General features: G+C 46.7%; 1 protein-coding gene across 1 annotated transcript; it reads left to right on the forward strand.

Moving 5' to 3' along the window:
• The first annotated feature begins 2,850 nt into the window (after positions 1-2,850).
• MCM3 (minichromosome maintenance complex component 3) lies at positions 2,851-20,582 on the forward strand. The gene is made up of 17 exons (XM_022582105.3): positions 2,851-3,136; positions 4,136-4,248; positions 4,675-4,883; positions 5,356-5,486; positions 7,443-7,681; positions 8,145-8,253; positions 9,157-9,310; positions 9,654-9,785; positions 10,388-10,596; positions 12,588-12,762; positions 13,104-13,230; positions 14,034-14,184; positions 16,607-16,747; positions 17,240-17,343; positions 17,851-17,936; positions 18,366-18,435; positions 19,829-20,582. Exons 1-17 carry the CDS (start codon positions 3,059-3,061, stop codon positions 20,025-20,027), a joined length of 2,427 nt encoding a protein of 808 aa, XP_022437813.1. The 5' UTR covers positions 2,851-3,058; the 3' UTR covers positions 20,028-20,582.
• The last annotated feature ends 2,443 nt before the right edge of the window (positions 20,583-23,025 follow it).

Genomic DNA, 23,025 nt, shown 5'->3' on the forward strand with positions numbered 1-23,025 from the left:
AAGGAGCGAGACTGGTTTAGGTGTAGGGTGGAGTGAAAAGGGATGCAGAGGAAAAGCAAGAATGTAAGCAGATATGGAAACCATAGATGCCGTGCTTCATCAGGTGACACCTGCTTCTTCATTCTGGTAGAGGAGGGCGTTGGCTCCACCAGACTCTATGACATACATACGAATGCCCCTAACTTTTTTCTTTTAGCAACCTGATTGATTTTCCTTTCTGAGCAGTTTGGAGGAGCAGGGAATAATGAAGGAAACACTTTCTCTGCTCAAAGATCTCACGCCCTAATGAAAGGGAGAAATACCAATTAAATATCTGAGTGTCACCAACAAGGACCTACTGTATAGCACAGGGAACTCTGCTCAGTACTCTGTAATAAGCTAAATGGGAAAAGAATTTGAAAAAGAATAGAAACGTGTATGTATAACTGAATCACTTTGCTGTATACCTGAAACTAACACAACATTGTTAATCAACAATACTCCAATATAAAATAAAAATTTAAAATAAATCTGAATGTCCTTCACAGATGAAGATAAAGACATTAAGGGAAATCAAGTCTTTATCCAGAACCACGGCACGATGGTTCCATGTGCTGAACTCCACAATTCTAAAAGGAATTGTTGGGAATTCCCTGGCCGTCCAGTGGTTAGGACTCCGTGAATTCACTGCCGGGGGGCCCGGGTTCAATCCCTGATCGGGGAACTAAGATCCTGCAAGCCCCATGGCACGGCGGAAAAAAAAAAAAAAAAGAATTGTCTTTACAGTTTCCAAATTTGCCATAGGTTCATGGAATGTTACAGATTTTCTAATTTCCTCATCTTTTATATGAGAAAACTAAAGCCCACAGAAAAGTGTGTTAGAGTCAAAGGTTTGGTTTTTATATTTCTACTCCTTTGGACTTTCCATTGGAAATAATTTGATTTCTTGTTTGAACTAAGCTTCCAGGTTCTTTTAGTGTTAATTTCAAGTTGTTTTCAGAGAAGAGAATATTGTCAGCATTACCTTCAATACAGTCACAAAATGACAGTATGATCAAGTGATAAAGGTATTCTCAAGTTAATGAGTAATTATCTCTTACTACATAATTGCAAACAGAATCTTCATCTAGAATTCCTTTCTTTCTTTTTTCTTTTTTTTTGCCTGTTTTTATATATATATATATATATATATATATATATATATATATAAAGCAAGCAGGCAGATGACAGCCTTTTTCCTTTGACTAAGGATTGATGTATCTGCCCACTAGGATGACCCAAAATTGCTAACTATAAACTGTATAATAACTAAATATATATATATACACATACAAATAGAAGGCATATATATTGATATTGTTTAGGCAGCTTATACTTAAAATACTTATCAGGGCACAATGAGTCCTGGAGACCCTCAAATATAATTTAATAATTAGTTGGCCTAAATTTCAAATATAGAATTACCAGGTGTCTAGTCCTGTTCAGTAAACTTAAAAATACATGCAGGGGGCTTCCCTGGTGGCGCAGTGGTTGAGAATCCACCTGCCAACGCAGGGGACACGGGTTCGTGCCCCGGTCCGGGAAGATCCCACGTGCCGCGGAGCGGCTGGGCCCGTGAGCCATGGCCGCTGAGCCTGCGCGTCCCGAGCCTGTGCTCCGCAACGGAAGAGGCCACAGCAGTGAGAGGCCCGCGTACCGCAAAAAAAAAAAAAAAAAAAAACCATTTAGGGATGATGGGACTGCTCCTTACTGTGCACTGGGTGGTTACGGGGGTGTATACATAATAAAAATTCATTGAGCTGTATATGTAAGATTTGTGAATCTTACTGTATATAAATTACACCTCAAAAATAAAGCTAAAAAATCGAAACAGGGCTTCCCTGGTGGCGCAGTGGTTGAGAGTCCGCCTGCCGATGCAGGGGACACGGGTTCGTGCCCCGGTCCGCGAAGATCCCACATGCCGCGGAGCGGCTAGGCCCGTGAGCCAAGGCCTCTGAGCCTGCGCGTCCGGAGCCTGTGCTCCGCAATGGGAGAGGCCGCAACAGTGTGAGGCCCGCGTACCGTACCGCAAAAAAAAAAAAAAAAAAAAGAAAAAGAAAAAAATCGCAATATGCAATTGGTCTTTTAATTATTTATCATTTCAGATTTGCTATATTTTAATTACTAATCGATACTTAAGAGTGGCTTGAAACACCTTTTTTGTTTCTCCTTGTGTTTAAATATCTTTCAATAAACTAAGTTTTTCAAAAAGAACTTGTGATCTTCTCATAAGGCGAGAAAACCTTTAACTTACCCGTTGGCAAGTAGGATGGTGTAGTAATTACGTCCAGAATTTCGTTTTTTATGGGGTACTTCAAGCCACGGTATTCAGATGGCAAACGGGTCTCACTGAACTAAAGAACCTCTCCCAAAGATGCTGTGATTCTATTTTCCACCCACAGATTCTCGAAATTCACTTTTTCCCCCTGGATGCCACTAGAGGTTGGTGGTTTGAAAAACATACCTGATTTGAATATATTTTTAAAACGATTTGCCTTTATGTTTTTATTTCCCTGCGTTCTAAACCTCCATGCTCTGACGTCTAGTCTACTTTCAGCCCAATCTCCGGGCTGAGTTTCTTTACTCTGCAGCAGGTCAGGAAACCACAACTTGAAAAAAAAAAACCCTTATAAAACATCCGGAAATAAGGGGGAAGACTACGACTCCCAGAATGCAGTGCTCCCAGGTCTCGCCGACCCTCCGGCTGCCCAATGAACGGGCTCCGCTAGCATCCTCTCGTCCTATTGGTCAGCTTTCCCGTCAGTAAGGGCGGAGCGGAGAGGGCCCCGGATGGCACATTTCCCGCCACAGCGAGGCGCCGCGCGGAAAACTCGGAGAAGAAGCAGCTCTCGATTGGATACTCTCTAGTTTCGCGTAAGAGGATTCAGCCAATCAGAATGTAAATACCCTACAAGATCCCCCACCCCTTCCTTAAGGTTACTTTTGTTGGCGGGAAAAGTTGGGAAGTGTTAGTGCCGGGGCAGGGTCAGCCAGGGGCCCTCAGCACGGCTCCGGTGGCAGAAGTTTCCGTGCGGCGAGCATGGCGGGGACCGTGGTGCTGGACGATGTGGAGCTGAGAGAGGCGCAGAGAGACTACCTGGACTTCCTGGACGACGAGGTGAGAGAGGCGCTGGGTCGCGAGACTAGGGCGCTGGGAGCCTCAGGGCCGCGCGTGGGCCGAGGGAGGCCGGGGGCCTCCAGGCTGCGGCTGCGGGGCAGCGGCTCGGGACCTTGCGCCCTAATCTCGTAGCTTTCCTAGAGGCGGAGTCAGTGGTTAAAAGCGATCCTGTGACTTTTTCCCAGGTACAAATGGTGGCCGTTCTCGCGAAAGCCAACAGGTTTCCTCCAAGTGCAAACCAGCTGCAAAGACCACGTTGATCACTCCCTGCTCTCTTAATTTGAGGGGAGGGTGAGGGGAAGGACGGCAGGAAAACGGTAGTGACCCGCCGCATTTTAGGGTCCCCAGGTTTTAGTGACCGACTTCCTAACCGGAGATTTGGCCGCAATCTTTTTCCATATCTAGTGGGTTGCGGAGAAAGAGTATTGGTATGCAGATAAAGGGGGTTTTACATGCAATTTAAGACTGACAGCCGTGGAACGTTGGTAAAAACATCTTGAAGTGTTGATAGTGCTGTTTGTAAATGTAGCTAAGGCTCCCTACTCCTAGGTCCGGATGTAGGAACTCTTTTTATATTATACAGATGATAGGGAAATGAAATATTTTCATTCCATACAAAATTCTGCAAGGAAAAGTCACTTTGATATGCATATTAAAAGTCCGTTTAATTTACACTTTGACAAAGTTTTTATTTGTTGTCCTCGTAGACTTACGAGCTCGTTTTAATTCCCCATTAAAGGTTGAGAAATGACTGCACACAGAAGAGCTGTTGGTGATAATAGGAATAATATGGACCTTGAGGAAGTCATTATAATTCATACACTGGCCTCTTAGGGCGTATTTGGAATCCGAGGCTAGTGAGTGAAAACGTGGGAGAAATTGGGGTTCAGATGTGCCGCAGAGATGGATATATTTTTCTTGCTATGAGAGCTGCCTCTGTTTAAAAACATCTGATTTTTGAATTTGTGGCTGCTGTGGCATGCGTTGGCTATTTTGCAGGAAGACCAGGGAATTTATCAAAGCAAAGTTCGGGAGCTGATCAGTGACAACCAGTACCGGTTGATTGTCAACGTGAATGACCTGCGTAGGAAAAACGAGAAAAGGGCTAACCGGTGAGTGGTTGGGGGTCTCCAAGGGCACATCCTGGCCCTGAGTGAGAATGGCTCCCCTCTCTTCCCTGGATTGGAGCAGGCTTCACAGGAGAGGACCTGGATGAAATGTTTTTGACCCTGAAGCCCTTAGTGTCTCACCAGCTCCTATGTTTTTTTACCTCTCTTCCCAAAGTAGGTGGTGGACATTTTCTTCTCAAGAGCTCCTTCTTCCATGTTTAACTGAGTATCATTTCTCCATCATTGAATTAAAAGTTGGCCCTCAGTTCTGATGTATTGTACTGGGCCTTGTAGGATGGCAGGAGAAAGTAGAAGCTAGATTTTGCCGTCAAAGCTTTGATGATCTAAGAATGTCCACTTCTGTTTTGTGGGTCATTTTTTGAGTTCTGCCCTGTCTGCCTAATGATTCTTTCTCTCGCCCGTCTGCAGCCTCCTGAGCAATGCCTTTGAGGAGCTGGTTGCCTTCCAGCGGGCATTGAAGGATTTTGTGGCCTCCATTGATGCTACATATGCCAAGCAGTATGAGGAGTTCTATATAGGCTTGGAGGGCAGCTTTGGCTCCAAGCATGTCTCTCCCCGGACTCTTACTTCCTGCTTCCTTAGCTGTGTCGTCTGTGTGGAGGGCATTGTCACTAAATGTGAGTGGGCTAAAGTGGGGGACTAACGGAATGGAGGTGGCATAGGCTTGGGGGGCTGGAAGGCAGGAGAGGTGGAGTAGAGTTGGGGAGTTAATGGCTTCAGAAAGGTGGAGCACTGAAATTACGGGGTGAAACTTGGTATTGCAATCAAGTATTGCACAGTAACTAGGGGGACTTTGAGTGACCACCTGTGCCAGCAGAATGATGAAGTTGGCTGAGAGTGGAGGAGTCGTGGCTCTTGGCAGTCTCCTCATTCTGACCGTGAACTCCTACTACTTCTCAGTCAGGATCAGCTGTACTTGAAGTTTTACTTGGATTATGGTGTTGTTCTAGGTATAAAGGTGAATTAATGACAAGTAGTATTGAAATTGCTCAACTAGTTGGAAGAACACAGTATTTGGAGTCATCGTGGGCTTGCCGGGGTTACATCCTCCTTCTCACTGTCTAGTTGGGTGACTTTCCATTCCTATAGGCTCTCTAGTTCGTCCCAAAGTCGTCCGCAGTGTTCACTACTGTCCTGCTACCAAGAAGACCATAGAGCGACATTATTCTGATCTCACCACCCTGGTGGCCTTTCCGTCCAGCTCTGTCTATCCTACCAAGGTGAGGAGAATGAATTGATTGGACCTCTTTAGAGGTTGGGCTCAAAGATGTCTGTTTTAATGCAAGTAATTGGGTAATATCTGAAGTCTTTCTTCTAGATGTGAATAGGATGAAAAGTAAGGGTTAATTTGAAGGAAAGATTGATTGCTAGTCAGAGTTTAATATGGAAAGTCCACAATTCTTTTCTTTTTTAAAGAAAAAATATTCTTTTTAGAAAACTTGGAAAATTATGGAAGAATTGAAAGAAGGAACAAAAGTCATCTAATGTACGTTGATCTTTTAGCAAAGATAGTATCATATGATTTTGTAATCTACTTAGAGTAATATGGAAAAATACTTATGCAGTAATGTTACTCTGAAATCTCTGCAAATATTTTACTGTGGATTTGAGAGAAGGTTGACATGGAGAATGGCTTTAGTCTTGGTGTTCAGATTGGTCTGCATTGAGGATGGTGCGAAGTCTTCTTACTTAGAGACAAGAGAAGATGACTAATACTGATTACTTGATGTCTGAACACATTTTATCTCTGCCTGTCCCTGCCATCAAATTTTAATTGAGAGCGACTGTATCCAAAGGATTGTCGGGCACTGAGGAGGACACAGATGTAAAGAAGACCCAGTCCTTGTCTACAGTTTTATCAACTGGTGGAGGAATCGTAACATATAAACAAGACTGAGTTTCTTAGAATTGTAACTGAGTCATACTTGAGAACCATTTAGTCTATCTCAGGTGAAATGTGAAGCTCAGCGAGCTTCCAGTTAGAACTACTTATGTTCCAGTTAGTGATAGCCCTGAGGACAGGAGCCTGTCTTTTTACTCTCAGGCCAGTTGCATTTCCTCAGTCACCTGGCTCTCTTGTTCATTAAGATCCCTTCTTTCTAGAATTTATTCTCCAGGAATTACTCAGGGGTACTCTGCTGATTGCTGTGGCCAAGCTTCTTTGCTCAGGACCTGAAATACACCAGACCAGGTCTCCTGGAGGTTGTCTAGTGTGGTTCTTAAGAGCATGGGCTTTGGTGGACTGTGGAGAACTTCTTTATCCTCTCCCAGCCTCAGTTTCCTTATTTGTAAAATGTGGAAAATACCAGCTTTGGGGACTGAGTTGTGATGATGACATGAGATAATTTCGTGAAGTTACAGCACAGTGCCTTGCACATAGTAGGCACTCCACAAGTGATAGCTTCTGTGTTTCTAGAAAATTCAAACGGCAAGGAAGTAAAACTTTGAAATGTTTTTATTGAAGTTTAATATACAGAAAAGCTTACATAAGTGTACAGCTCAGTGAAATTTTACAAGCTCAATATAAAGTCAGCATCCAAACCAGGAAACGGCACCTTACTAGTGCTCAGAAGTCCCTCTTGAAGCCACACTGCTCTCGAGATCCTGACATCTAGCAGCTTCGAGTACTTTTCCCTGTTTTTATATTTTATCTAAATGCTCATCTGTGTTGGGCTTCTTTTGTTCAACATATGTTTTTGAGTTTCATCCATGTGTATAGGTGTACTCCATATGTTTTCACTGCTGTGTAGTATTCACTCGTGTGGCTATACCACACTTATTTAACCATTCTGTTGATGGCATTAGGATATTTTCTAGATTTTAGCTATTTGGAATAGTGCTGCTGTGAACATTGTAGTGTGTGGCTTTGGGTGAACGTTTGTGTTGGGTATTACCTAGGAGTAGAAATACCGAGTCATAGCATAGGGGAAGTAAGGATCTCAGTATAGATGTTAATACAGCCATGGTCCCTTCTGGCTGTAGATCACCCCTTCCATTAGATGGTTTGTAACTAGAACAGACAGGAATGGAAAAAACTGGAGAAGATATTTGGCGTTTATTGTTCCTGGATACTAATCTCGTGCGGTTTATCTACAAATTATATTTGTTTCCTACAACAAACGAATGTGGCATTCTAAGACATGGTCGAGATGACTGCCTCTCTGTGACTTTTCCAGGATGAGGAAAACAATCCCCTTGAGACAGAATACGGCCTTTCTGTCTACAAAGACCACCAGATCATCACCATCCAGGAGATGCCAGAGAAGGCCCCCGCTGGCCAGCTTCCCCGCTCCGTGGACGTCATACTGGATGATGACTTGGTGGACAGAGTGAAGCCCGGTGACCGGGTCCAGGTGGTGGGGACCTACCGCTGCCTTCCTGGAAAGAAGGGAGGCTACACCTCAGGGACCTTCAGGTAGATGGTTCGTCCTGAGGTGTTTGGAATGCTGCTGGCAGAGTACATTCTGGTAGCAATCTTTCTCCAGTTTGCCATCTTCCCCAGAGTTACATTGGACTGGTGAAACACTCTACCTGCCTGGGAGATAAAACTCGCCATACTGTCTTATGCTAGAAGTGGGAGTTACTGGTCATATATTACAGCCTCCTGGCTTACCTGGGGGTTTCTTGCATGTTCCCACCTCCCTCCCATACACTGTCCCAAGCTCTGTGGGTCAGCAGGAGGTAAATTCCCAGGGTGAGGCACCATCAACATATTTGTGTCATAGATGAAGAGAATCAGTGGTTGAATTCGGAACAGCTTTGCTTCTCTGTTTTTTCTTTTCTTTATTTTTTTCTGATTTGCTGTTCTAGGTTAGGAGCCTAAGAAGGCTTTGGTGTTAGGAATTGAAAATAGCCTCTTACTGTCCTCTCTGTCCCAGGACTGTCCTGATTGCCTGTAACGTGAAGCATATGAGCAAGGACGTTCAGCCTTCCTTCTCTGCTGAGGACATAGCCAAGATCAAGAAGTTCAGTAAAACCCGTTCCAAGGTGTGGCGTCCTTTGAGGATTTGAGGGTGGAGATGGATTTGTTAGGGTCGTATTTGGGCATGGCCATCTTTGTACTACATCAGGAGGAAGGTCAAGGCTTTTTCTCTGAAGTATTTGGTGCCAGCTTCTAGTTTTGAGTCAGTAAGCAAAAGGGTGTTTTTGCTGTTTTTCTTTAATATTTCTGTTGTGCTACCTGCTAAGTGAACCTAATACAAATATTAGGAGTTAGAATGTTAGTGTACCAAGGAGTCTATATGGAATACACCAGTGATACATTGTTACTTAAAGATAAAATATGTTTTGTTTTGTTTTTTTTTGTGTGGTACGCGAGCCTCTCACTGTTGTGGCCTCTCCCGTTGCGGAGCACAGGCTCCGGATGCGCAGGCTCAGCGGCCATGGCTCACGGGCCCAGCCGCTCCGCGGCATGTGGGATCTTCCCGGACCGGGGCACGAACCGTGTCCCCTGCATCGGCAGGCGGGCTCTCAACCACTGCGCCACCAGGGAAGCCCTTAAAATATGTTATTTTTGTTCTCTAATTTATTTTTCTTTAAAAAATTTCTCCTTTCAAAGACAGAATGTTCACATTCAGAATTGAACAAAATCTATGCATGTGTGACAGAGGTTACTGCTGAAGCACAATACATAGTCTTATTAAAACTAAAATGTTTTGAGCCTGGAAGCACTTTTTTTCCTAAAGATTAAAGCTCTGAGCAGGTTTTGGAATCCAGGCTTCCTCTGTGTCTGTTCTGATAATGCTCTGATCGGTGTGAAAGTCTTAGAGAAGAAGCTTTTACAGTTAAGAACAGTGTATTTCTTCAACCATCTTCTGTGGGCTGAAGTGAGTTCATCCAACCCCATGGAGGCTCCTTAGGCTTTTCACTCCGTGGTTGTTCTTCCTCCAGGATATCTTTGACCAGCTGGCCAGGTCGCTGGCCCCCAGCATCCATGGGCATGACTATGTCAAAAAGGCAATCCTCTGCTTGCTCTTGGGAGGAGTGGAACGAGACCTAGAGAACGGCAGCCACATCCGTGGGGACATCAATATCCTTCTAATAGGTACGGTGTTGGGGATTTTAGTCTCCTGGTCTCCCCCTGTGGGGTGTGGTTGCAGGAATCTATCATCTGTCAAATTGTGTGTCTGTAGCTGGCTGTGTTTCAGTCCCATCAAAGGGCAAAAGTCTAAAATGAATTTTTAAAATTATTTTTATTATTTCTGGGGTTCCTGATTTATAATGTCTAAAATATATTCTTCTGTGAATGGTAAAGGGAAAGGGAAAGAAATAATATTAACAACCTGTTACTATACATTTCTATTGTGTCAAGAGCTGTGCTAGAAAAGCAGCACTTGCTGGGGGGCAGGGGAGTTTCCAAGAATCACTGCTGCCCCGTCCCATTACAGGAGACCCATCGGTCGCCAAGTCCCAACTTCTGCGGTACGTACTGTGTACCGCACCTCGGGCCATCCCCACCACTGGCCGGGGCTCGTCTGGAGTGGGTCTCACGGCCGCTGTCACCACAGACCAGGAAACAGGTATGGGTGGAAGGGTCCTTGGCAGAGGTCCAGCAGTGAGATGAGCATAGATGGTTTGAGCTTGCTCCAGGCGCTGGCCTGTATTGGGAAGATACACTTGAGAGGTTAGTGTGGGCCAGATTGGAGAGGACCAAGTATCTGGCAACAATGGGTGAATTATTGAAATGTTTGGGTGGCCCTCTAGTGACAAGAATGTCTCCTGGAAGGCTGTTGGAAAGAGCTGTGAAGGAGCAACTTTTGACATTTGAAGGGAAATAAAAAAGAAGATTGTGCTGCTTTATACGTTAGAGGAAGGGATTTGAAGACCAGTGAAAAGAGAACAGAGATCTAGTTGGGAAATGGCTTGAAGATGAGGATAAAGAGAGGAAATCTGTGAAGGAAGTGTGTTGGAGGCTAGCTGCTTAGATATCAAAGTGGGACAAGGAATACTGTTCAGATACGAGCTTCCTCAGGGCTTCCTCTGAGTCTAGGTGCTGACACCTCTTAACTACACTCTTGTTCTCATGTATGGCAGTGCGAGGTGCTTAGGAAGGAGACTGACATCTAGTCCCGTCCCCTACAACCTGGGTGGTAGTGTGTGTTTTTCCCTCCCCACCTACCAGGGGAGCGGCGTCTGGAGGCGGGGGCCATGGTCCTGGCTGACCGAGGCGTGGTTTGCATCGATGAGTTTGACAAGATGTCTGACATGGACCGCACGGCCATCCACGAGGTGATGGAGCAGGGCCGAGTCACCATTGCCAAGGCCGGCATCCACGCTCGGCTTAACGCCCGCTGCAGTGTTCTGGCAGCCGCCAACCCCGTCTACGGCAGGGTGAGTGGGATCAGGCACTCAACTGTTGTCCTCACCTTCATTTGGTTTTGCTGAGTGACTGGGCTGCAAAGTTTATTCCAGGTGACCTGGGGAGCAACAGGCCACAAACCAAAGTAAGCTTGTCATCTTGTTACTGTCCTTGGTTTAGGGCAGTGGTTCCTCACCCGTTCATCCATGTCAGAATCCCCTGGAAAGTTATTTATTTAAAATAAGTTTTTAAAAATACAAAGACGAAAACAAAAGTGACCTGCAGCCTCACAACCCAGGTAACCTACATTGACACTGAAATAAAAGTACTGCATGCAGATGGTCGGAGGATTTATGAACAGAGCAGAGAGATATAATAAGGAAATTAATAGCCTGCCTTCTCTCTCCTGTTCCTTTCCCAAGAGATGACCACTGACAGCTCTTGAGTGTTTCAGGAAACAAAAACTTTAGCATGAAAAGAAAAACAAAAAAACAAACTTTAGCATGTGCCAGTAAATACACTATCTCCTTGTTAAGAATTAATCTATTTATCTTTGTTTTTTAGTATGACTATGATGTGCTTAGGTGTAATCTTTTATATTTATCCAGCTTCGGGTTTGCTGAGTTTAGGGGTTTTGTTTTTGTTTTCTTTTAAGCAGCTGTCTAGTATTCCATTGTATGGACTTATAATAATTTGTTTAACCAGTCTCCAAATGATGGGCATTTGGTGTTTTCCCTTTCTCCTCTGTTATTATGAATGAAACTGTAGTGAACATCCCTTTATGTGCATTTTGTTAAGCATTTGGGAATGAATACTTAGCAATGGAATCACTGGATTAGCAGTTACATGCATTTTTATGGTAGAGATTGCCAAATTGCCCCTTTTAAAGATTGTACCATTATAATACTATTAACTAATACTTACAGATGCTTTATATTTATTAACTCTTTTCACTCTCACAATAACCTTGTGAGGTAGGTATTATCCTCATTTTACAGATGAGAAAATGAAGGCATAAAAGGTTAAGTAACTCGCTCAAGAGTCACAAGCTAGAAAATGGCAGAGAGGATTCGAACCCAGAGCCCATGCTGTGCTCTGACAATTTATGATCCCGCAGTGAATGAGAATACCTGTTTTGCTGGCATTTTTTAGACATACGGGTGCCTAGTCGCCAGCCCAGAGTTTCTGAATCCAAATCTCTGGGTTGGGGCTCTTGGCAGCTATGGTTTAGAAAGGCTCCGTAGGTTAGTTCTAATGCATAGTGTGGGTTGAGAATCATACAGTTTTAGATTAATGGTAACACGTGTTACGTCATTCTGAAGAATTTCTCTGGGGAACGTAGGGAGAAGATGGCAGGTCCTGGAATGTGAACGTGGCCAGAATCGTTAATGTTACCTACGAGGTTGTCAGGCCTCTGACTGACGTGGGGAGGCGTCAGCTCGTAGGCCCGGGAGTTGAAAGATAAGGGTATAGGCGTTCTTGAGTCCCAGGAAAACCTCCCTTGATCCTTAAGACATTATGGTTTATAGATTATCACGCGTTTTTGTTGAGACTTTACCCAGTACCTTCTGAGTAAGGAAGCCAGAGGCTCCAGGTGTTTCTGGCTTAGCCGGCTTGTCATGTCTTCATAATAGGTAGGGAAGAGGGACTCATCTTCCAGAGCTAGTCCTGCCTCGGATTGAGGAGCAGAGTGAAGCTTGGGGAGGAGAAGGCTGATTTTGAGACCCACAGTCAGCTTGCTAGAGGCACCGGAGCGAGGAGGTGGGGCTCTGTTTACCTGGAAGGAAGGGCGTGGGGCTCTGAGCTTGCTCAGGTCAGCTGAGCGTCAGAGGAGGGCTGCACATAGAGGAAATGAATTCAATTTCTTAGTAGCTTGGAAACGCTTTACATCCTCACTGCTTATTCGCTTTGCGTTTGAAGGTCTGGTCTTCTGTTCGCACTCACCTAGCCGATCCGGCCTCCTTGTTCTTTCTTCCCATTGACGTTGTCTCCACTCTCCTTTTTTCTCGTGTTCCCCACCCAGTACGATCAGTACAAGACCCCCATGGAGAACATCGGACTGCAGGACTCACTGCTGTCCCGATTCGACCTCCTCTTCATCATGCTGGATCAGATGGATCCTGAGCAGGATCGGGAGATCTCAGACCACGTCCTCAGAATGCACCGCTACCGGGCACCCGGCGAGCAGGATGGTGACGGTGAGGCCGGGGGAAGAGGAAGCCTGACTGAGGGGAGGGCACCTAGACACAGGCCGCGCTCTCAGACCCAGCCTGGCGTTGGTGGGCGTGGTAGCGTCTGGGGTGATGTGGAAGGTGCCCTCGCCTCCCTGGTTCCTACGGTGTGTCTCTTGTCCGTTTCAGGGTCTGGGAACACCTTTGAGCCTCTTCTGTGGGCCAGGTGGTTCTGCCTCCTTATTTGTGGGGCTCACGTGTCTGCTTCCTTCTGGGTCCTTGCTTTGAGAGTCTTGTATCTCTTCAGAAGAAGCGATTTCCCCTGGGTTCAGCTCTTTCTTATTCTTTCTCCTGACTTGGTTTTCCAGCTATGCCTCTAGGGAGTGCCGTGGATATCCTGGCCACGGAGGATCCCAACTTTAGCCAGGAAGACCAGCAGGACACCCAGATCTACGAGAAGCATGATAGCCTTCTGCATGGGGCCAAGAAAAAGAAGTGAGCGTTCTTCACACCTCTTCCTGGAGGGAACCTGAGATTTGTGTAGAACATGTTTATATGTGCTGCCCAGGCCAAGATCATGCTTGGGGTCGTAATCATGGGGGCCTGTTTTCTCTTCTGGATCCACAGATGCACCCTTTTTCATGGCCACTTGCCGTGTGAATGTTCGTGGGTGATCAAGCTTAGGTTCTGGTCTTTTCCTAAAATGGAAGGCTTTGACGCCCACCTAACTGATGGTGGGTGTGTCATGTTACCCGTGTACGTGAAGTGTTGCACAAGTCTCGTGGCCATTCGTGGTGAGCTTTTGTTGAAGGGGCAGTAGATCGCAAGCACTGGAAAGGTTGCAAGTGGATTTGGATAAAGGAGACTTGTGCTCAGTGCCTGACATGTGAGATCCCATTCCTCTATTTTTGGCCTTGGTGCAGTCGGAAGCATAGTGTAATCTTCAAACCTATTGGTTTAAGAATGTGGAATTTGGAGTCAGAAAATGAAATTTGAGTCCACTTAAGATTCTCTGAGCCATAGTTTTCCCACTGATAAAATAGGACAGATAACACCTACACTTCATACCTAAACTACCTACTTCACAAGGAATACCTAAGTAACACCATAGAATTAAATAAAAGTATGTGAGAGGGTCTTGTACATGTTGTGTATGAATGGGGTTTGTGACACTGGGTTCCAGGCTGTATCTCTGCTCTGTCACGTGACCTTGACTTCCCTGAGGAGGGGCAAGGCTACGACCCCAGGCAGGTGCTGGGCTGTGGCAGGGGAGTGAAATTTGCCGTGTGCGGGTCCAGGGAGAAGATGGTGAGTGCAGCTTTCATGAGGAAATACATCCACGTGGCCAAAATCATCAAGCCCATCCTGACGCAGGAGTCGGCCGCCTACATCGCAGAGGAGTACTCATGCCTGCGCAGCCAGGACAGCATGGGCTTGGACACCGCCAGGGTGAGCCTGCCTGTGGGATGGTGACCGGAGGGTGACCGGAGCCCCTCAGGGTGAGGCTGGGGAGGGAGTCCCCGCTCCCTGGGAGCACTGGAAGCATTTTAACTGAATGATTCCTTACCTTTTTCTTTCTGGCCTGAAGGGCTTCCTGTTACGCTACTGTAATCATTTCCTTTTACAAAGGAAAATGCAATGTGAACCCCAGAGCTAACGTGTTTCTCATGAGTTCAGATGACATTGGCCTCCAGAAGCTGTGATTTATTCAGCAAATATGTGGGACTTCCCTGGTGGTCCAGTGGTTAAGACTCCGCGCTTCCACTGCAGGGGGCACGGGTTCGATCCCTGGTTGGGGAACTAAGATCCCGCGAGCCGTGCGGCACGGCCAAAAAAAGAAAAAAACATTCAGCAAACGTGAACGACTTCTAGGAACTGAATGAGTCTCTGTTCTTACGTGCAGTCCCCCAAGAGCTCAGTCCTGGGCCCGGGAGGCAGAAAGTAGATGAAAAGGTCATATATACCTATAATTATATACCACAGTGTAGTACCCAAAGGGGAATGAATGTGAAAGACAGTTGGAGTGTAGATGCAGAAGCTGTTAATTTTTCCTTTAGACTTTCCAGAAGGGATATGAATGTCAGGGAAGGATTCCCAAAGGGTAAGATATTTGGGCTGGACTTCGAAAAAAAATTAGGAGTTGCGTAGCCATGATGATCATCCAAGGCTATTTCTAGAAACCTAATACACCTGCCCGTGAATTTATCGAAGTCTTTTGGGGCAGTGTAGTTTATACAGGTAGGATTTCACAGCAGAAAGACCCAGGTCCCAAACCATCATGATGTGATAGAGGCATAGAGTCTTGGATTCAGACATGACCCCAGATCATCTATTCCAGACTTACACCCAGACAAGCATTCCATCTTCTGGAATTCCTGCTGGGACTTCCTTGACACCTCCAGTGACAGCATGCCTGCATTGAAATCACTGCATTGAATCACTGCATTGAAATGTTAGAATACTCTTCTATTTATTGAGCTTAAACCTGCTTCTCCATGACTTCTACCCCTGGGCCTTAATTTTGTTTTCTGGAGACTGTGTATGACTTATTTTCTTCAGATTAAACAGCCCCCTGTCTTTTTAATTGTTTTTCCTGTCACATGAACATGTTCCAGTGTGTCAAAGGCCCTCTCACTGAATACAATACACTATCTTAGTTGTGGTCTTAGTGGGATTGGTAAATCTCTCAGTTTGGGCTCTGTAGTTCTGCTCGTGTAGGCTAGGATTTCATCAGCTTTAGGTTATTCAAGAATTGGAGTTTACGATGGAATGTATAAGCTACATACTCTGGTAGCTTTCTAAATCATTAAAAAAATTGGTGAATTTATTTAAATATGAATGTATTTGTTTTTGAATGTCAGATTGGTTGTAAGTGATCATTTAGAAAACTAGAAAGCAGAAGTGACCAGATACATCCCTGAAGCATCATAGGATGGGGGACGGGAGGTGTGGAAAGACCAGCCCTGGGCTCTGACCCCAGGGCTTCAGTAACGTTTGCAACTTGTGCACATCCTTTCACCTCCCAGGTCGCAGTTTTTCAACCCATAAAATGAGAAGGTTGGATAATGTCAGGGCTGCTTACCTAGGAGGGCACATCAGAATCATCTGAAACTTTTTTTGTTTTGGCTGCACTGCACGGCTTGTGGGATCTTAGTTCCCCGACCAGAGAATGAATCCGTGCCCTAGGCAGTGGAAGTGTGGAGTCCTAACCACTGGACCAACAGGGAATGAATTCTTAAACCAGACATTCTGATCCATTAGACCAGGGATGCCTTTCAGACAATAGCATTTTAAAAAGATGAACCCTCCACCACCCCCCACCACCCCGTTTGGGATAACACCCACCCCTTTGGGAACCACTTGATAAGAACATGTCAGAATTCTGCTTCTCCTCTGGACCTAAGTGGGTTTACCCAACTTTAGAAAGTTTGTCCTCAGATAACCTCTCTCACACCCCCACGTAGTGTGACATTAGACAAATTATTGGAAGCTCTTCGAGTCCCATTTTCCTCATCTCTAAAGCTGCTCCAGGTTATTAAGGCCGTTGACTGACACAGTGAACATAAAAGCGGGATCCTGGTGCGTTGCAGGCCTGCGGCAAAGGTTCTTCCTCACTTTCCTCTCCAGCTGTAAGATGCTGGATGGTTTTCTTCCCCATTCACCTCGTTCTCCCTCCCTCAGCCCTCAGTCATGTTTCCTTGGTTGTTTTTATCTTTCTGAATTTTACGTACTTTTTTCTGGCTCCATGGGTTGGTTTTTCCAGAGTTTTTCTGGTGGAGTCTTTCCCTCTCTGTGCGGTGGGAGTGACGGGCATGACCGGCATGCCGTGGGGGGATCCTGGATGAGTGGGCCCCCTTGTCTTCTCTCCCAGACGTCTCCAGTGACAGCCCGGACACTGGAAACTCTGATTCGATTGGCCACGGCCCACGCCAAGGCCCGCATGAGCAAGACCGTGGACATGCAGGACGCAGAAGTGGCTGTGGAGCTGGTCCAGTACGCTTACTTCAAGAAGGTGAGCATCCAGGTGCTGGGCCTGAGGCTCCTCTGAATGAATTGTCGGAGCTCGTGCCTCACAGCCGTGCACGGGTGACACCTGTATCTGGGTTGTTGGCAGAAAGCAGCGTCTTTCCACTGGCCTCCCCCTGACTTAATCTCTTTGCTAGCATGGGGGTTGTCTTAAATTTAAACTGAACACCTGATCTATAAAGAAATGAATTGTTTTTCACTTAACCATTATGGGATAGACTTTTTTCCATTCATTTCTGTATTCAGTGAACGCTCCTTGAGCACATACTGTGAGAAGGGTATGGCACCCAGCTTCCAGCAGCTTTAAGGATGGGTCGCAGCCAACCCCCTGCCCCTGGTCCTGGACTCAGGAATGAGAGAGTCCAGGTCATCAGACCCAGGGAGTCACTGCTATCGATGGTGCAGGAGGGACTGTTCTTTACTCAGTCCCCGGCATCTGTGACCCTCCTGCACACCCACGTGTGGCTTGGTGTCCTAGGTTCTCGAGAAGGAGAAGAAACGTAAGAAGCAAAGTGAGGATGAATCGGAGACAGAAGATGAAGTGGAGAAAAGCCAGGAAGGCCAAGAGCAGAAGAGGAAGAGGTCGGATGAGGCACCGAGGAAGGAGATGAAAGACTTAGATTAGGGCTGGGGAGGGGCGGAGAGGGGCAAGGCTGCGGGGAGGGGTGACCAGGCCAGTGCTGCAGTGAGTCAGAGGGTGAAGGTGACTCGAGCAGAGAGGGTGACAGCCCCCTTTGTCCTCGGTGTGAAGCTTTTGGCCTCTTTCCTGCTAGGGAAGGGCTAAGTAGAGGAGCAGTAACCCGCTCAGAGGCTGTTGAGTCCACGTTTCAGAAGTCTCTCCTCCAGGTTATCTTTTCCTCTCACACCTGTGGTTGAATTTATGAGGGTGGGTGACAGAGAAGAGCGTTGGGAAGCAGGGCCTGCTCGTGCTCTAGCCCAGAGACGTTTGGTCTCTTTCAGAAAAGGTAGCAGTTTGTACAGGCCTGGGCCTAGTGTTCCATTTGGACTGTATGTAGATGGTTCTCTGTGGTCAGAGGTGCAGGACGGAGCTCACCAAAGTCCGTCCCCTAACTGCTGTGGGCATTTTAGGAGGAAGACCCGTCACTCGGATGCCAAGGATGGGGACTCCTATGACCCCTACGACTTCAGCGACACGGAGGAGGAGATGCCTCAGGGTAAGCGAGCGGCCCCTAGTGCTACGAGGTGGTCCCTGACTGCTGAACCTTCAGTGCTCTGCCTGTTGCGTTTGCTGGTGGGCTCCCAGTGGGCTCCCCACTTGGGACCCTGTGTCTAAGAGGTCTGTCCACGAGAATCCCAGGAAACTCAGTCAGAACTTTGGAAATAAGCTTTGCCCCCTTGTCTGCTTCCTCCCCGGTGAACTGTGCTCCTTGCCAAGCCTGGTGTGAGCGTCCCAGATCCCGTGTGCTGAGGGTCCCCCGTCTGACTTGAGGCCTTTCTCCCTGCCTGCCCTGGCTGGCCCCCGAGGGCCCCAGGAGTGAGTGTTGCAGGCTCATGAGGGCGGGGTTGGAGAGGGGCCTCTGGGCTCTGTGGACATGGCTTCACCTTGTCGTCCTCCCGCTCTCTGCCACCCTTTCCCCCTCAAGTGCACACTCCAAAGGCGACAGACTCACAGGAGACCAAGGAGTCCCAGAAGGCGGAGTTGAGTGAATCCAGGTGAGGAGGGAAGACCTCTCCCCGGGATGGTAGGAAAACTGTTATCAATGGAGCTCAGAACTAGAGGCCCGAGGGTTTTTAGAACAGTTTCTATTCTGTTGACAATTTCAAACTTGAAAAAAGTTGCAAAAATAGTGTAAAGAATTCTTTACACTCTTTACTCAGAATCCCCAGTTGTTTATGTTTTACCATTTGCTTTATAAATAATTCTCTCTGTGGGAATTTTAAATCAATACCCTTGTGAGTTCAGGAAGAAGGGTTGTAGAGCAAGGACAAGTTGTGTCTCACTGTAACCTTGGGTTCCTCTCAGTAGTAGATATATATATATATATATATATATATATTTTTTTTTTTTTTTTTTTCCTCCTCACTGAACTGTTGTCATTTGTTTTGAGATAAAGAATTTTTACCACTAGAGGTTCAGAAACAGTTTTATCTATAAATTTTATGTTTCCTGGATTTCAAAGTAAGTCCACGGCTAAGGTTTGCTGTTTTCTTTTAACACCTTAACAGACTCAACACAGTGTCTTCACTGAAAAAAGTTTGAACAAATTGAAAAGTATTTAGGAAAAAACATTAAGATCAAGTATAATTCCATCCTCCAGGACAACCATTGAACTACACTTTTTTTTTTTTTTTGCGGTAAGCGGGTCCCTCACTGTTATGGCTTCTCCTGTTGCGGAGCACAGGCTCTGGACGCGCAGGCTCAGCGGCCATGGCTCACGGGCCCAGCCGCTCCGCAGCACGTGGGATCTTCCTGGACCGGGGCACGAACCCGTGTCCCCTGCATCAGCAGGCGGACTCTCAACCACTGCGCCACCAGGGAAGCCCCATTGAACTATATCTTAAAGCACTTTCTGAATCAGCACATGGAGATCTCTTTTCAATGACTGCAGGGTTTCCATAGTATGGATGTGTAAATTTTTATTTTTGTTTTCTAATGGTGGACATTTACCCTTCTTTAGACTGCTGTTGACAGTAAAACATTCTTAACATTTATCACTGTGCAGTGGCGGGGGAAGAGCTGTGGGGTTAGCTTCTAGGAATGGATTCCTGGGGTCAAAGGAGATGCACTTTAAAATTGTAGTACATGTGACTAATTCGCCTCCCAAAGATGCCATCCAAGTTTGCGTTTCTGCTGATGGTATATGGATGCCAGTTTCGCACATGCTCAGAGGCCTCTGGTTTTTAAAATGCTGTTATTTCTCACTGTGCAGGAAGCTCTGTACTACAACAACTTAGCTTTAAGGGGGAAGCTTGGGCGTGGAGCAGCCATCCGGGGCAGGCTGTGCAGTTGGAGGATGCCTGTGCTGATGGACCCCAGCATCGATCTGGCCTGAGAGCACGTGGGCCACTTCCTGCTCCTTCACCCTGTTTCTCCTGTCCTGGGCAGGTTGAAGGCCTTCAAGGCGGCCCTCCTGGAGGTGTTCCAGGAAGCTCACACACAGTCGGTGGGCATGAATCGCCTCACAGAATCCATCAGTCGGGACAACGAAGAGCCCTTCTCCTCTGCGGAGATCCAGGCTGCGCTGAGCAGGATGCAGGATGACAACCAGGTCATGGTCTCCGAGGGCATCGTCTTCCTCATCTGAGGTCCCTCGTCTGTGGACGGTGGGGTTCGGCCAAGAAAGTTTCTTCCCATTTCCTCCTCCCCATCCCCCCAGCCTATGTGTTCATTCCCTGAATGTCAGTGTTGAATTGAACTGAAGTGGAGGACGGATGACCAAGCGGAGGCAGGGCTTGGTGGAAGCCTGGGGATGGGTCATGAAAGCTGCTTCAGGGTTAAGAGAAGAAGAAGGTGGGCAGGACGAAGATGATGCATCTTCACTGCAAAAGACTGGACCACACTCCTCACGGCCCCTCCCCAAACAAGCCACACCATTGTTCGCTGTAGGTAACATGACTTCTGAGTATTTTGGGGGGCACAGCTGGTTTCTGTTCATCCTTTCTGTGTTGGCTTTTTATCCCCCCACCCCCGAGCACTTTGGTCTAGAACAGACTTTGGGTGTTTCTGTGCTGATGGAGAGAAGCTCTGAGGCAAGTCCTAAGGCCAAGAAAGCTTGCTTTGCAGTAGCACTAGTTGACTTACACGTACTTTTGACTCAAATATCCAAGACGTTGAATAAACTTACCCATTGTGACCTTAATACTGTGTGATTTTATGGACATATTTAATTGTGGTTTTTTTTCCTTGAAAGCTCCGCCCTGCGGGATGGACTGCCCGCGTTTCGACTGAGTCACCACAAGGTGGCAGCAGGCAACTGCACTCTGGGGGCTAGGCCTTCTCTGGGCAGATTTCTTCCTCAGGGATGCCAGCATTTATTGGTTAAAGCTGCAAACCCAAACAGCCGCAGGAGGCCAGTGAGTGAAAGTCCAGGAGAGTTGACCTTTTGCCAGGCTTTTCTGAGCAGGAATCAAAGCCCCTTCATGGAGAAATAATACCCAATACATCGGATGCCTCAAAATCATGTGAATTCTTGCCCGTTAAGAGATCCCCTTACAGGAGCGTTATGAAGCGTTTTTGTTTTTAAAGATTTTTTTTGATGTGGACCATTTTTAAAGTCTTTATTGAATTTGCTACAGTATTGCTTCTGTTTTATGTTTTGTTTTTTTGGCTGAGAGGCATGTGGGATCTTAGCTCCCTGACCAGAGATGGAACCTGCACCCCCTGCCTTGGAAGGCGAAGTCTTAACCCCCCAGACCGCCAAGGAAGTCCCTTTATGAAACCTCTTAACACCTGTTGTCCAGCCCTTAGGGTTTGTTAGTTTGTTTGCACAGAAGTTTGTGGAGGGGCCAGGGCGGGACTTCTATCCTCTGTATGGTTTAGGTAGCTTCTGAAGAACTTTTGAGGTTACTTAAATAGAAAGAAAAAAAAAGTGTGACTTGATGACGGGCCTGGGTCACATGGATTGGAACTGCTCTGAGGAGAGGCTGTGCAGGTTCCCAGCCGTAAGATCCGGGAGCTGCTTCCTCCCCCTTGTCGCTGAGGGCAGCCCGTTACCCTGAGGCCGTGAGGCAGTAGGTGAGAGTTCAGGGTCATCTTCCTGGTTTTTCCACAGATGTGAAATCCAAGTCCTGTTGGGAGAGCTCTAGAGAGTACAGTCCAAGGAGCGGGCAGTGGTGCCAGCGGAGGAACTGGACGCAATTGCACACCGGCAGCGAGTCCTGCGTTGTGCTGGGTGCAAATGGAGGACCTGATGCTCTGGAGACCTCCAGGCAGGGGTATATATACATCTAATGTGTCAGTGAAAAGTTGAAAACTACGAAATATGATTTATATGCCAAAGGAGAGTGCACAGTGAGAGCGGAAGGAACTGAGGGGCCCTGAGGGAGGCTATCAGGAAGAGGCGGGAGCTTCCGTTGGGGTGCTGTAGGAAGAAGAGCTAGGGGCTTTTAGGGTCCCCTCAGATGAGCATTTCCTTATTGAAAGGCTAAACGCTTTGTCAATAGGACTTTTGTCCTCTCTCCTTCACACCTGAAGAAACTGAGGCACAGGGTGGGAGAGTAATTAGGTGCACACCGGATTCAGCAACAGCTGTAATGCCACGTTTAGCCACAAGAACGGAAGGTAGCACAGTGTATTCAGTCGTCAAAAGGGATGTCAATTGTACTAAATAACCTGACTCTTAGGAACTCAGTGAATCTTCACGTTGACCTTCTAAAAACTTGTGTGTGTTGTTTCCCAACTTAAGCAACATAAGAAGGTTGCTAAGCATTTAAAGGAAGTATTCCTACTCATTGTCCAGAGGCCCCCTCTTCCTGCTGCAGGGACATGAATGAGGCTGCTGGGCAGGGGTGAACTGGTCTGCGGGTCAGTGCCCCCTGAGGGCATCACTGTGGCTTCGCAGAGATCACGATGGTGGCCCCGATTCACCGGAAAAAAAAAAAAAAACAAAACACGCTTCCTTATCCACGTGCTTCCTTCCAAAAGAAGTCTGTTGCCATTTAGGTTTGCCATCTGAAAGAGTTCAAATAATTTGTGGGGCTTTGAGAAATCAGTTGTATCTTGAAAAATTTTATGCTTACTCTTTAACCCTCCTGGATAAATGAAGTGTCAGTATGAGAGAGTTGTCAAAACAGACAATTGGTAAGTGTGGCTGGAATCTAGGTCCTCTGCCGCTTACCAAATAACTTCAAGTGTTGAACTGCTGGTTAATTCATCTGTAAAATGGGGATAATTCCTGCCTTTGCAGGGTGCTTGTGAGGTGACTGAGGGCAGCTGGTAGGTGCTAGCCGGCAGGGAAATACTCCATGGTATTGCCATTATCACCTCAAATTCCTGGTTTCACTAAAAGAAAGTGATTCTTTTTTTTTTTTTTTTTCAAAGTGATTCATTTTGATGTGTTTTAAAAAGCCCACAATCCTTTGATCAAAACCATTTAAAACGATTTCCCTGTGTTGAATCCCCGAGCTCGGTCCCTTTCCCTGCCTTTCCACGCTTTCCTCGATGGTCCCTGTGGCTCTGACTCAGGCCCGTCTTGCAGGGAGGACCCCTGCCTCGACTTGTGACAATGGGCTCTTGAGCCGTCTCCCAGGGACAGAAGCCTGCCCCGGGTGGGCAGTGTCACCTCAGGCCTCAGAAGAGCCCTG

The sequence above is a fragment of the Delphinapterus leucas genome, chromosome 10 (genome assembly GCF_059928025.1).
Source record: "Delphinapterus leucas isolate spDelLeu-1000000601 "Yukka" chromosome 10, BTC_Dleu_Yukka2, whole genome shotgun sequence".
NCBI classification, from domain to species: Eukaryota; Metazoa; Chordata; class Mammalia; order Artiodactyla; family Monodontidae; genus Delphinapterus; species Delphinapterus leucas.

Bases quoted from the DNA above. Each gene is read 5' to 3' on its own strand.
- MCM3 (XM_022582105.3), top strand. From the start codon at position 3,059: ATGGCGGGGACCGTGGTGCTGGACGATGTGGAGCTGAGAGAGGCGCAG. The intron at 12,763-13,103 runs GTGAGGCCGGGG...TTGGTTTTCCAG, and splicing joins CGGCGAGCAGGATGGTGACG to CTATGCCTCTAGGGAGTGCC. The intron at 16,748-17,239 runs GTGAGCATCCAG...TTGGTGTCCTAG, and splicing joins AGTACGCTTACTTCAAGAAG to GTTCTCGAGAAGGAGAAGAA.